Genomic DNA, 14,942 nt, shown 5'->3' with positions numbered 1-14,942 from the left:
CCAGCTTTACGTTTCTTTTGTAAACAGTTATGGCGGCTGCTTATCAAGTGCACTTAGCGATAATTTTACACAATTTAACTGTAGCATGAACGCATTTTAGCAGTTTTCGAATGTAAATGTTGCGAGAGTAGATTATTTGTGCACTCGTGCTCCAAAGATTTCGTTAATGAGAGACTGCGGTATGAAAATCTTTTGTAGTCGTAACGAAATGCATCGACTCCTATAAGCGTTCGCCAGTGCTCCAAAAATATTTCGTTGCGGTGAGAATTTTGTTCCCTTGGGATTTCACTATTGCGGGTTTCGACTGTACCAGAATATATGTATTGGATGTTTTATGCAATACTAATACGCATGTAGAAGCTAATTGACTGCAGTATTTTGCATATCTGCGATGTGAAATTACCCGAACAGCTAGGCAAAATTTCTGTCCTTTGCCTTCTGCAGCCTGTTTTCAATAAAGAACATAAGGACATCAAACAGGTAGCCATCTTCTCGTAAGCTTTCATTCATTCTGAATGAATAAAATATAAACATACCGTAACTATCATAGATGTTGAACCACATTCTAGCCACAACATTGGCTCCTTTATCTCATCTCAACATGAACCCAAAAGTTTGATTTTGCATGTCTGCCTGTACCCTGCAGGTAATGTCAATACTATTGTTGCATACTATAGTCGAAACTCAATAAAATGAACTAGCATAAGGATGACAAGTTGGTTTGTGATGTTCGATATTTGTTGCAACTCCAGAGATAAAAATGAGCTCTAATAATTCGCCAATCTATCTTTTGCAAGAAAAACATCATTTTAGGTCTGAAACCCACTATAGACAAATTGATCTTAGCCTATCTCCTTGTGACATTTCAAACTAAATAGGCCTAATCATAATAAGGCAAACTTGCAACAAAAAAAATCACAGCATATCCACGAAGTGAACGATGATTGGTGGGGCGCAGCGTTCGTCAGTCTGTCTGTTCATTCGTTCTTGCGTCCGCCTATCTGTGTGATCCTTGGTGCATCCGTCCGTTTGTTCATTCGTCTGTCTGTCTGTCCATCTATTTTTGCGGCCATCCCTCTGTCTGTCTATCCGTCCGTGCGCCCCTCTGCCCGTCCGTCCGTGCATGTGTCAGTCCGTTCGTTTGTCCATATGTCTAGAGAAAACTCCAAGCACAGCCATCTCACATCTTTTCATCATGTATTCATCATATACAAGTGCCCCCATCCAGCAGACATTGTAAGGACCGCTATTTCGGGTATGTGCCACTGGTGGTTACGTACTACGTGGGACGCACAAGCCACACCATAAGGAGCTTCGCCCCTAAAAAAATTCATTTCACAAAATGTCTAACCAAACTGTTGAAGTCACAGCCACATAGTAAAAAGCGGTAGTGAAAAGTGTTTCAATATTTATTTTTCTTTTTATGCTACCTTTTGAAATTGAGCCTCACGTGAACCAAACAGTTCTTCATTACAACTGGTATTTAGCACCTCTTAACCTTTCAGCTACATTATAGAAAGAAAAAAAAAAATGCCACTGAAATTAAGCATGACCATCCACATATATGCTATATCAGTGTTCGTAATAACAAGTTTCACCTGTACTGGCTTCAGCATGTATTAATGCTGCCAAAGATACTTTGAAAACGACTAACTCGACAGTGAACTCGTTCTCGCCGACCGGAATGCAGTAGACAAACTGCAGGGCACTCCACAGCCTGTGGAACTCGGTGCACTCCTCCACATTCATCACTCCATTGGATGGGGGAGGCCCCACCCACAAGGGGTCGTCCAGGTAAGACTTGATGCGTGTCAGGATGACCTCGAACACTGACAGGCCACAGCACAGGCGCTCCTTGGTCAGGAGGTCTCCCTCCTTAGCTATGCTGGCTTGCTGCACAAGGTAAAGCACAATACGTACTACATTTTCAAAATGAATATGAATACCGTATTTATTCGCATAATCCTCACACTTTTTTGGGCTGAAAAACCAATGCAAAGTTGGGGGGTGCAAGAATTACGCAGGGAAAACTTTCCACGAAAACGTACAGAGTGAAAAAAAAAACGAAGTGGCTGCTAATTGGGATTCTCACACCAGCGACTAACAGCAAAATTTGAGAAGTACTAATTAAAACTTACCTCAACAATAAATGCACAGGTTCCACACAAGGCAAAATTTATTTGAGACAAAAAAGTACAAGCAAATAGTCGAGAATCAGAATACCATATGCAAAGCCTGTGGGCGTTGCGGCCATAGCGGTAGCGTTCGTCAACAGGAGCCCTCAAAAGGTAAGCGTAGGACGTCAGTATTGGGTTGATGGCTATTTAAGAGAATAGTCTGCAGTTTCCTTCTGAAGAAATAAAGTTTACTATCAATTCCAGTTTTAGGCACACGGCAGGCCCAACACGTCTTAGTGGCTTTTAGCTGCCATCACGAGTAGCGAACACAAAACTCGTCGACTCCAAAGGGCCTACCCGCGGCCCTGTTGCCATTGTTTAGTGCATGATCTATCACTTTCAACTTGAGAGCAGCCGTGTAGCTTCAGTATCGCCCCATAACAGGACAAGACTACAGACACAACATACAAAACATTCCACAACGCGCACTTGCCTCTTTGGCTTGGCTTGGATTAGATTGACTCTCTGTGCAATAATAGTACGCTTGATGCTTAAGAGATGGCGCCAGATGACGCACGCTATCATAGTCAGTGGCTGGACCGAGCAGACGACATTATTGCGGCAGTTTTCGGGGGTGCAAAAATTACTCAAGAAAAAAAAAAAAGAAATCGTATTTTTGTTGAGTGGTGTGGGGGGTGGGAAAATCATGCGAGTGCAAGGACTATGCGAGTAAATCGGGTACAGCAGAACCAACATGTTTTGAAACGTGACCAGAAAAACATGCAGAAGTCGGAAAACCAATAGAGCGAACATGTGATTAACACTGGGAAAAAGTTACGCTACTTAATAAAACAGATCCACAAAACTATGGCAAGAAGAAGATAAAAGCTTGCGATGAAAATAATCAGGAAATGGGGATTGTGTGCTCGAGTCGATGTTTTGACGAGCAGACAAGTGTCTTCTTCAGTTCTGGTCTTGAAGAAGCAAGTCCACTAGTGAAACGTCGGCTCAAGCACACAACTGGTTTGTGAATTTTTTTCATCACAAAACAGACGTATGGCACACAGGTCAACCTAAGAAGAATTTACTGATCAGATTAAGGCTCACAAAAGTCTTTGACAGAGGTCTAGAACCTCTTTCATGGCTCTGCCAGAAACAGATCCTTTCAAGCACCTGTAAGGTCTTGACGCAGCTCACATTCGAAACTCTCTGGTGAACCTCCTCAGCATGTACAGAGCAGCGCTATTCTTCCCTAAGAATATAGAATATGGCCACCGATCTGGTCTTAGACAATCTGGCACTGGCTAATGCACTGATTCCTCCACAGCTGCCCGAACTTCACGGTGATGTTTTAAAATACATTCTCCATATTAAGGGTTGATCCATGACTACTCACTGGTGGGCGTTCACTAGTATATCTGAACTGCTATCTGCCGTTAGAATTAGAAGTAAGAACCTTGCTTTTTTATGAACTTAGAGGTAGGAAAAAAACAACAATAGTTCTGACCGGTAGGCAACGCTATGCAGTTGCGGATCAACCCACCATAAAGAGTCCTGAAGATGTTCTCAATGAAATGCGCAAATGGTATTATAGGCAAGCTACAGATTTGTTGGTTGCTTTTTGTTAAGCTGTTTGACTATGTGTCCAACTTCGTCACATATCAGCTTCAGAAAACACTCAATTGGCTGCAGTTGCCATGCATAGCGTTGTAGCTGCAGCAAAATATGAAAGTTGAACTCTAGCTATCACTGAAAGTGAACCCCACAGTGTGTGACAGGAGATCTCTTTGTGTGAAAATGTGGGTGTGCGCATGTGTGCCTACGTGTCCAAATGTGTGTTCGTGTATGTGTTTTGGAGGTGCTAACACACCCCTGTAAAGTTGCTTGCGCTTCATAGGGCACGCATCTTGTGCATAGGCCGCATTGCGGGTTCACAACTATCGAGTGGAAGGTGGCGTGGTGCCCGCGAGCGTTTGTTATCGCCACCACCATCATCATGGTTAGTGCGTAGCGCCGGCAGCGACGCCTGACGGCAGGCCTGGGTGGCGGCGCCCGAGATATGAGCGGTCCTCTTTGGCGGGTGCCGGCTAGCGCGAACGGTTGTCTCTAGCGTGGGTCCCCGGTGCGCGGCACCATGGATTGCGTGCCAGGGGCCCTCGTGGTAAGTCAAGCATTGGCGATGCCGCCTTGGGTGTGTTATTGTGTTTGTTATGTTTTGGAGAATTATTTAATATTGTGTAAGGCTGCTATAGCATGTTGACCCCAATTGATGTTACAATAATACGGCTGACGATATCGTTGATTTAAAGCAGTTAAAGAAATGCGTGTTGCTTGGTTCGTTCCGACCGTGCCTACTATCTCTGTTCACTCCAAGAGCGTGGTGCTCTTTCTCCATTTCGAGACCACACAGTGCGTGAGTGTGATTTGCCCCCAAAATAGGGGGAAGAAGTGGGAGTGGGTCACGAAAGCACGATCCCCCTGCTCCCCTTCCCAGCTAGTGTGAAACTTCGTGCATACCTGTGATTCCCTTGATCGTAAACTACGATCTCATGAAGAACAGTTATCACTGACAACAGGAGTCATACCTTTGGTGTTCCAAGGCGTTCGATAGTCTGCACCACCTGCAGCGGACCGTACTTGGCTTCAAGACGCTTCAACTTGGTCTCCGGTTTCTCTCCATCTGTGAAAATCAGCAAGTATTAAGATTAGTAATGTGAACTACCAGAGTGCATCAGGAGCATTAAAAGGAAAAAGAAAACGGTCACACTTTGCCGCAAGGGCGAAGCAATGATTGCGATAGCAAAAAAATGGAAAGTCACACAAAAAACGACAAGCAGCTTGTTACCTGTAGCGCGCTGCTGAAGCTCAAAGATGGATGCTGGACAAAAACATCCAGGCGTACGCAAGACAAACGTGAAATAATAACTGTCACAGCTGTCACGTCTTAGTGTTTGAGCTATGCACTGCAAGTGTCAACAGTGCGAAACCAGAGGGTATTAGGTATTTCTTTCTCTTTTCAAACGCGGCACGTAGAGTGGCCCCTCAGCGTCTCCTGACAGGTAATAACGTCTGACGCAAGGTGCTCCTGGCATTCTTTTTTTTTTTTTTTCCTTCTTTTCCACATCACGAGTGGAGGGTACAAAAAGAGGCCACTTTTTGTGTGCGTCTCAGGGGCAGTTTTCAATTTGAAAAAAAAAAAAAAAAATGTTGAAGCATTGCACGATAGCAAATGGGCTCAAGCTCCTCTGAGGTCTGCATACTGCCAGCGGTAAATGGTGTTATATAGATAGCTTGCCTTTAATATGCCAGTGAAAACATGGTGCGTGGTATAGTTCTCCAAGGCGGCACGTTGTGGAGCGACGCTGGTTCGAATCCCCGGTCGGGTGCTTCGGAATACTTTTCTTCAGATTAATTTTTCTTTGAGACTTTTTGATATATATACATATATATACATATATATACATATCTGAGACATGACGGCGATGGAGACCTACTTGCTTATTGCATAGCCGGCCCCTTAAATTATCCTTCCTTGCCAAGCTACAAAGCTAAGATTGCTGAAAAAATTTCTAAAGAATGATATTTACTAGGATTGTGCAAAAGTCCAAATACTTCAAATATTTTAACGAATATTTGAATAGAGTATTCAAATTTGCTGTGAGTGGAAATGAAATTATCAAAAATTTCCAAGTATTCGAAACAGAAACAATAGATGTATATTAGTCCACATATGACCCCTGTAAAGAAAATTTAACAATTCGAAGTTGTTTCCATTGAAGCAATAAGAATAACATATGCACAGGCCTAGTTTCAATTAAAAAAGAATTTGTGCAGGTTAAATAGGTCATGACCAACATGCCCATTTTAATTTAAAATAACGTGTGATATATGTACTATTTGAATTCCATCCAAATTATTCAACCAAAACTTAAAAACGTTTCGGACATAAAATTCTATATTCGCACAAACCTAATATTTACTTATACATACAGTCGAACCTCGCTACAACAAAACTGACAGGGCGCAGAAAAAATTTTGTTGAAGCGAAAATTTCGTTGTAGTGAAATCGAAAAAAATGTAAATGATCTGAGCTAGCAAAACAAATAAACATTTATTCTCAAAATTAAAAAAAATGTCCGCTGCTTCCTATTCTTTCCCAGCAGTGTCACAACGTGATTCTCACCCATGCATAACGAGGCCATGGTGAAAAGCAGGCCGAAACAACCCCACGCCTACAATCACCTTCGTGAACGAACCAAACAGTTGAATTAACACGTTAACACGAGCAGCTGTCCACCGTCAAAAGTATCCGACAACGCAGAGATGGAGGCAGGGTATCGTGGAGCGGCGGCTTTTGCATTATTCTATGCCATTCTTATCATCCATCACTCGCAGCTAGCTGATTTTGTTAATAATGCGGACAAACAGCCACTCTGATTAGTTACCACGCTGGCCAAGCGCGAACATTATGATAAGCATCGGAATCGGAAAAGGCATCCTTCCACCCAGCAGCTACATGAAGGAAACCATGAACTGAGTGACTGAGGTTCAGCTTCGGATTATCTGCGGCTCAAAAGGCTCAAACACCAACCAGTGGCAAAAGCAGGGCAGTCTCATTGTCATCGCTATCGAGCAATGGCAGCACCCATGCTTGGTGAACAGCGGCAGTATAGCAGCGGTTTTTGGTGGTGCCAGCGCGTCTTTTAGACATTGCTGACGCATTTTCAGGTTTCGAAAATGCATCGAAATGTTAAATATTGGGTTTACTGCATAGCAATAAGTATCTGAGCCTAAAATTGCATCGTAAAATTTTGTTGAAGCGGGACACTCTGAAGAAAGAGTTCGTTGTGGCCACAATATTGATGCATTGACTCTTATGGACTGCTGACGGGGAATCGTGAATTTTTCGTTGTAGCAGAAATTTCGTTGAAGCAGCGTTCGTTGTAGCGGAGTTCGACTGTATTCACACTGTGAGTGTGCAAACAAACAAATGAACAACCAGACTGCACCAACCTTTGCAGTAAGGTCGTGGTAGAATGTTCTGGAATGGTGCAGCATGCTGGAGGTCACACACTTCTTCCTGTGACTGTAAAAGATAATACGCAAGTTAATTACCACATTTTCGTTCAAATAAGAAATATTTTTTGAACATGCCATTCAAACTTGGAACAAAGTTTCAGAAACAACCATGAGGTTCATAATTTAAATCTGGATTAGGAATGGCCCAATACCAGCCACTCACAGCCGCATCTGAGAACTAGTACCAGTATTTTTGCTGCAGTAGAAAAGCTTAATTGAAGATCCTTAAAAACAGAGTTACAGCTATTGCAGCAGGGCCACTGCATTTACTGAACCATCAGCGATAACTATAAAAAAAAAATCTATTCCGAGAAAATGGGCCTACAAAGTTCTTCCCTTGTGTTTTCTTCAAACGCCAGAAGAATAAGTAGAAGTGTCTCACGCACTAATTTCTTCTGTCACCTCGTTTTCATCTTCTTTTGGCATTGTTCGTAATTTATTTTTTCGACATAAAGCATTGAAGTGCCGAATCCGGCAAACTCAGAAACACTCGGCGTCACGCTCAATAGCGCCGCTTCAGAGCTTGTACTACAGAGTTCGACGATCTTGGAAACACTCTGTGTATTTGCGGCTCCAACCACACTCCATGAGTTGGATTCCTGACTGACGACAGCTTACAGCACAGTTCCGCTGCTGCAAGCGTCTATGCAGTCTGCCCTCGCAGCAGAATAGCCGAATCTCGATGCTCGCACAAACCTGGTTACATAGCGTGCCTCCGTGCACAGGACCTCCGCACATCTTAGGCATTGTTACCAGCATCGTGTGCAACAACTGACACAAAAAACACATAACTAGTGCAAAAAGAAATAATGAAGAGAAAACAACAGAAAAGATAGTGCAAGGCAAAGAGCGGCTCAGCCGACATTGGTCGAGGCGAACGGAGCATAGAGCAACAATGGGGTGAGCGTGCGTCATCAAAAAAAAGTGACCGCCCCAGCTGCTGGGAAACTGACTTCTCCCACAAGATATGAATACGCTGCACTAGCCAATCAGCACTTCGCATTGCTTCGTAGAAAAATACCAATAATGTCTCAACAGTACCGCCGACGCCATTTTGCAAGACGGAAAACAAGAAAAAATTCACGCTTTCAAAACAAAACCAACATGGCGCAGGCGGACCACATGGCCTGGGAATGCTGTGTGCGCGAAGTTCGGTTTAATTTCAACATTTTTCGTGCGCTTTGGACGCCGTCGTGGCCTCGAAAAAAAAAAAAGCATTTTCTTCCTCTTGCGGTGAATTAGGTGCCGATAATTACAGAATAGGTAGTTTATGAGACATACAATCCTCTGCTGCGCCGCACTGGAACTGCATAGCTTCAAGCTTCACAGTCACAACATTTCCTTGACTCTAACGCATATTTTGCATACCATTTCGTGAAAAGCAAGTCGATTAGGTCCCATCATGTTACTAGTTATTTTAAGCCCTGTTCAGATTGAGTACAATGAGCTAAACTCTTTCTATCAATACAAAACACTACAAAGACTAAATTTCTAACAAATGGTTATTAATTTTTGCAAACAGGCTTCCCACCAAGGCAACAACATTGCAAGTGAGAGCAATGTTTTTGCACATATAGTATGGTGCGATATGAAATAACATGGGGCATTTGGCCTCTATTAAAGTGAAAGTGAAAAATAAAAGAAAACAGATATAGCCTGCTCACCAAGCTTTGTTCTATGAGAAGGCAGAACAGTATGGCATTGCCAACCTCCCGAAAGCTTTGGAACATTTCAGTCTTGACATCGGGGTACTGCACAATGTCGTTCAGTTGAGCGTGGTAGTAGCCAAGGATACCTACGAGTGAGATAGAGCGAGCACAGTCAAGTGCTATGAATGCAGCAGGCGGTCACGAAAAAGTGGTCATTTGGCTTATTATAAAAGTTGCATTTAATTGATTGATTGATTGATATGTAGGGCTTAACATCCCAAAACCACCATATTATTATGAGAGACGCCGTAGTGGAGGGCTCTGGAAATTTCGACCACCTAGGGTTCTTTAACGTGCACCCAAATCTGAGCACACGGGCCTACAACATTTCCGCCTCCACCGGAAAAAGTTGCATTTAACCATTCAGGTATCAAGCTATGAAGTTTCGCATATGTTGTGAATACGGCTGATCAGTAATAAAGAACTCGAAGCTGAAACTTGCCAGGGGAACCATAGTCGTAGCGTGGGAGCCTACAGTGCTTGGGCATTACTTTTAGGAGGGTTTTCGTGTACTGCAGCAGGGTACCTTGAATCTGCAATAAAGAAAAGAAAGAAACAAACACAAGCTATTTAGATGCACGCAGTTAACAGCCAAAAAATTGGGCATAATCTCAAAATAATACATGCAGAAGCAGCAGTAATGTACAGCCACCTACATGTATAATTATTGCAAGTCAGTGGTGACTCTTCAGCATTTTAGCACCAATCGACCGTGCCATCTTGTAAAAGTCGAGAGTAGGAGCATGCCCACATAGTGGGCTGAGCTCTAGCTGTTGTTCGGTATGCTCTTCTTTTTTAAGGGCATCACGCCATATTAGCGTGCTTCAGGTGGACGACATGAATAGGCAAACAATTTCGCTCGTATTTTGCGTTCAGACGATGAAGGTTGCAGAAAGAAATCAGCGACACAACATTTAAAGATATTTCACATGCCCCTCCTTGTGAGATAAGCAGGAGAACGTGGTTCGTTTGAAGGGCGCTGATATGTGTTACATCCTTAAAATGGAACAGCCTTGCAGACAATGAGCGTTTCATTGTGCTAAGTGTTACTTTCTGTCAACACCACTCTAAAGCGACGTGTGAATCCTTGTCAAGGCATTGATGAATAAACATGCATAGGCATAAGTAGAGCCTCATCTGTCTTTGAGACAACTCTGCTAGAACGGCATGACTCACCAGGCTCTTGACAATTTTGAGCAGTTCCTCCATGACGACGGCAATGCCCTGGTAGCCCAGGAGCCGGCAGATAGCGCGAAAGTGGGGCGCACCCACGAAGCCACTGTACAAGCTGTAGATTTGCTGGTATGCAGAGTTCAACGCCTGCATTCGCAGATGCACAGGGTTGACGCAGTATTAAAACACACCACAACGATAACTTCCAAGCACTGGTATACTATCCACCGAGTCTCAATATGTAAAATAAAAGATGTGAATTAGAGAGTTCGCTGTACATTACTGTACACCCGCTTTAAAATTATCACGAAAAGTGGAGCAAATGTAATAAGGCTGACAGCCGAGCTATAGTCGGCTTTGGATTTATCTCCAAGGAGAGCACAAGAAGAGGCCCAAGAAAAGAGTGTGAGACAGTGCAGGCCACTTTGAACCAAATGACTTATTTAAGCAAAAAAGATAATTTATGCACAGTTTTATCACCTGTGCATGGGCACATTATCTCAAAGCGAATACAGAGAAAAAGTAAATGCGAACAATGGCATGCCAGGCACGTTGCATCAAGAAAATTATTCTAAAAAAATTCATGTGCCTCACCAGGCTCTCGAAGATTTTTAGATTGGCGTAATGCTGGCAACACAATGTAAGCAATGGAGTACTGATGCATTTCTCTATGTTTCTGACATTGAAGGCTTTTATGATTAATATATATATTTTTTTTACAGGTTGAGTTCATTCGGTTAGACAACTGCAAATAATTTTTTTCACTCGAGCATCCATTTTTTTCACTCAAGCTGCTTTAAAGTGTAAGCTTTACTAAACAGGAGTTTAACCACCTTTATTAATTAAGTTAATGGCACCAGCTGTTAAAAAAAAAAAGAACATTTTTGGCAGAGGCCAGGTAAGAGCTGACAGTCTACAAACACTTTGGACAGCTCACATCACAGAGCACACACCGAAAAAATGTATATGATCGGCTGAGGCAGACTCAAGCTTCTACTCTTAGTTTTGTTCAGTCCCCCCCCCCCCCCCCCATTCCCTTTTTAAGTGTCCAGTGCCCCAAGGAGAAGGCTTCTTCTTGTTCTTCAAAGCCTCAACGATAATAAATGTGGAGCCTCTGAGGGGCCCTGGCTGTCATATGCTGTCGTAACACAGGCAAGACCACACATAAAAATAGGAGGAAAGAGGAAGCAAGCCAGAAATAGAAAGGGAAAAAATATGAAGAAAGACAAGAATGAACAGAAAAAAAAAACCCGAGAAAAACAGACAGGAAAATTTAAAAAGAAAGAGAGAAAAGTGGAGAGTGAGAAAAGAAATAAGGAGAAACAAAGAAGCTTCCCAGCTCCGCACTTCCTTTAAGCTGGGCACCAGCAGAGTGCAGGTGCCTTAATCTTTTTTTTTTTTTTTTTGTAAAACAATCATATGCAAACGCAAAAACGCATGCTAGTGAAGTGCGGATGCACTTGTCTTACCTTAGTGCCATAGATGTAGTGAGGCTGGGCACTGGGCATCTTTTCCCTAGTCACAGGTTGCGTCAGGGTGATGTCCTTCACCTTGACAAACCTGCGAAAAAAAAAAATGAGTGCTTTACAAAAAAAAAGTTATTACAATTATCACACTTTTCTGACACGCCGGCTCTGACACCACAAATAGACAAGGCAATATGCAGTAAAAGCTAGTTCATTTAAATTTCACGTGACAGATTAAACAGAAGGCTAAATTATTGAAAGTTTTACAAAAATAATAAACAAACGTCTGTTAAATCAATACATTTTTATTTTCTTGAATACATAAATTCAGAACTCGTTTCATATCAAAGCAGTTGAAAAGCGGCAGTTGCTCACAACATTGTTCACAATGTGACCATTGAGTCGAAACGTCTATTGAACCCATCCTGTATAACGTACCGCCACCGTCAGCACCACCATGCGCATGTGACGCCAACTTTTTCACCAGAAAAATGGCGAGCAAGTGATCGTTCGTCCATGACAGTATAAGAGGCGAGCACTGCATCTTCTGATGAACAAACGGGGCTTTCCAATGCACAATCATGGATAAAGACTACACAATTCTGAAGGCACGCAAAGAAAATAAAACTGCTGCATGTCGAAGCTTTGACCCCACTTGCTGTTGACGCTATCATAGAGCCCATGCAGTTCGTGTTGGCCGAGTAAAATCAAAAATTAAACAAGTTGGCCACAGTCACTGAAGCCTCAGTCACAAACAATGTGATTGTGGTAAGACTTTGAATGGTGACTCCGACTTTCATAAGGCCGGTGGCCATTTTGTTGTCTGGGAATGCCATTTTCCCTCTTTTTCATCACGTGCTTGCGGTGCTATGTGCTTGGCGCACTGCAGGGATCGTCTGAATCAACCCAGTTTGTCGCCACATATGACCAAATTGAGGAGAGCTTAATGCCATTAAACAATACATATGCTTGTCGGGACCAGATAACATGTCTGAATTATCTTATTTCACAAATAAATGGGGTTGATTAAGAAGCTTTAAGTGTATCATTTTCTTTTCGTTGTTAAAAAGCAATAGCGTATGTAGAGCATTGATTAGTAACATGTGTGATAGGCCTTGTAAACAACTGCTACTGATAAAGTTGTTTCTTAACAGAAATAAGAAATGAAAAAGCTAAACCTCTAAGCTTGTAGTCATAGCGGTGATAATAAGTGTGCCAGACAAGTGCATACTGAAAAACACAACCAAAATCAAGCAGACCAGCAAGCGAGCCAGCTATTTCACAGAATGTCCATCTGCAGAATTGATTGATATGCGGGGTTTAACATCACAAAACCACCATATGATTATGAGAGACACCGTAGTGGAGGGCTCCAAAAATTTTGACCACCTGGGGTTCTTTAACGTGCACCCAAATATGAGCACATGGACCTATAGCATTTTCGTCTCTACTCGGAAATGCAGCTGCAGCAGCCGTACATTCGATCCCGTGACCTGTGGGTCAGCAGCCGAGTACCTTAGCCACTAGACCACCGCGGTGGGGGCTCACACAACCACGCCCCTGCTTCATCTCCAGAAAAAAAAGTGCATCTAAATTTTTGCGAAAACAAACAACTTCACAAATTATGTCTACCTCAGTGCCCATTGGCAAGTAGCACTAAATCTGGTTACAGATGTGATGCAACTTTATACTTATTTGGGCTGCCTCCTACACCGGGAAACTCGTGAATAGCAAAGCTTTTCAGTCTGGCTCCCCTCTGTAGAAGAGTGGGCCCTAGAGCTACCTACCTGTTTGTAGCAGCATTGTAACAGTAGTTTGGCAGGAAGTCGTAGTTCAGCTCCCAAAAGACATGTAGACACACGCGGCCATACGGTGCCAGGACGTTGTGATTTGCTTCTCTCAGCATGGCATCGAAGTCATCCAGAGTGACAAACTTGCTCAGCAGCTTGTGTGTCATACGATTCACTGATAGCAGGCCTTCAAGCTCCTGCATGACAAAGTGAAGGCATGTATTGTTTCCCACGGTATGAGCAATGTCTCCACTGCATCACTGAAAGTACTCAGTATGTGTAAATGAAGCAACAACTAAGAAGGAACTGCAATATGACAGACTGATATTTTTGTTGTTAATCAGTGACAGTGGTCCCATGCCTAAAAATAAGCACGTTAAGCTCATTAAGCAGCAGAGGGTCTGCACCACAGAAACTTCAGGGAAAATAAGACATAAATTCAAGTCGAACATGCAGCAGTTTGAACATTTAAAAAAGCTTTTGCTGCAAAAAAAGCAGAACGAATACAAAATTACACAATCAGCATTCCCAGTGAGAGCATTTTGTTCCAGGTAGCTACAAAAGCTGTCAAATCAAGCTTCAGAATCAGCAACGAATGCTAGAAAAGCCACCATCTTGGACATCTTTCAGTGCCAGAGACAAAAGCTTCAGCCATGAATACAACACACCACTTGGTGAAGTAGTGTAATGGCGACACTTACGCCTGTCATCAAGTGTGTTTATGGTGGGCTAACCAAGAACCAGAGCCCGTCTCCCACTGATATCTTTGGCTTTGTACTTTTGTCTACAATAAATGTTTTAACAAAAGCATGCCTCTACATCGAGGCACTTGTATTACATAATTGTTGGGGTTCAACGTCCCAAAACCACAACATAATTACGAGGGGCACCATGGAGGGCTCCCGAAATTTTGACTACCTGGGATTCTTTAATGTTCACATGAACATAAGTACACAGGCCTGTGGCACCTTGCCTTTATCAATATGCGACCGACACAGCCGAGATCCCATCACACGGCCTTAGGGTCAGCAGTACTACTAGGGTGGCTAGAATTGGGAGGTGTGATGAGCGCGGCGCTTTTTGCTTGCCGGAGAAGGCCTTTCGGCGCGCCGATGCCGCTAGCGGCGCTGATGTCAGCGGCGCTGATGTCAGCGGCGCGGGTAGTGAGCGGCGCACTTCTCAAAGTTTTCCTCGGGTGGGCTGCTATTTTTTTTTTTTCGTAAATGGTAGCTGCTTTACAAGTACTTCGTCAGTCGGTGATTGCGCTGGGTTTCTCTGAAATGCCTGAAGATGTCAACGAAAAAAAAAAAAAAAAAAAGAGTAGATTCAGCGTCGCTGCATTATGCTTGTCCGCAAAACTTAATGCTTCAGTTCAGCCTCTTGAAGAGTCCCAAGGGTGGCAACGTGGATCACTTAGTGGAGAAGTCTCTGTGTCTGTAGAAAAAATGCTAAATGAGATGGAATAAAAAGAGAAAGACTACGAAAGACTTCTATTTGATGCACTAGCAGTATCTGTCGCCCATGAATTGTACACTGCTGAGCGGCGGATGGTCCCCCTGTATATTATGTGGCAAGCTACGCTGTGAGAAATCTGGTACTTCGTAAAAA

General features: G+C 43.1%; 1 protein-coding gene across 1 annotated transcript in view; it reads right to left on the bottom strand.

Moving 5' to 3' along the window:
* Cyfip (Cytoplasmic FMR1-interacting protein Sra-1) overlaps positions 1-14,942 on the bottom strand; it is a 54,656-nt gene that overhangs the window by 6,407 nt on the left and 33,307 nt on the right. Inside the window, exons 18-25 of the mRNA XM_075887273.1 lie at positions 13,332-13,531; positions 11,548-11,638; positions 10,082-10,225; positions 9,348-9,438; positions 8,861-8,991; positions 7,131-7,203; positions 4,703-4,797; positions 1,655-1,893 (exon numbers count right to left, since the gene is read on the bottom strand). Coding sequence (XP_075743388.1) covers positions 1,655-1,893; positions 4,703-4,797; positions 7,131-7,203; positions 8,861-8,991; positions 9,348-9,438; positions 10,082-10,225; positions 11,548-11,638; positions 13,332-13,531 — 1,064 coding nt within the window. The remainder of the gene's footprint in view (positions 1-1,654; positions 1,894-4,702; positions 4,798-7,130; positions 7,204-8,860; positions 8,992-9,347; positions 9,439-10,081; positions 10,226-11,547; positions 11,639-13,331; positions 13,532-14,942) is intronic.

Source organism: Rhipicephalus microplus, chromosome 2 (genome assembly GCF_043290135.1).
Source record: "Rhipicephalus microplus isolate Deutch F79 chromosome 2, USDA_Rmic, whole genome shotgun sequence".
NCBI classification, from domain to species: Eukaryota; Metazoa; Arthropoda; class Arachnida; order Ixodida; family Ixodidae; genus Rhipicephalus; species Rhipicephalus microplus.
The sequence above is the reverse complement of the archived record's forward strand: the minus strand, read 5'-3'. Positions and strand labels throughout refer to the sequence as shown.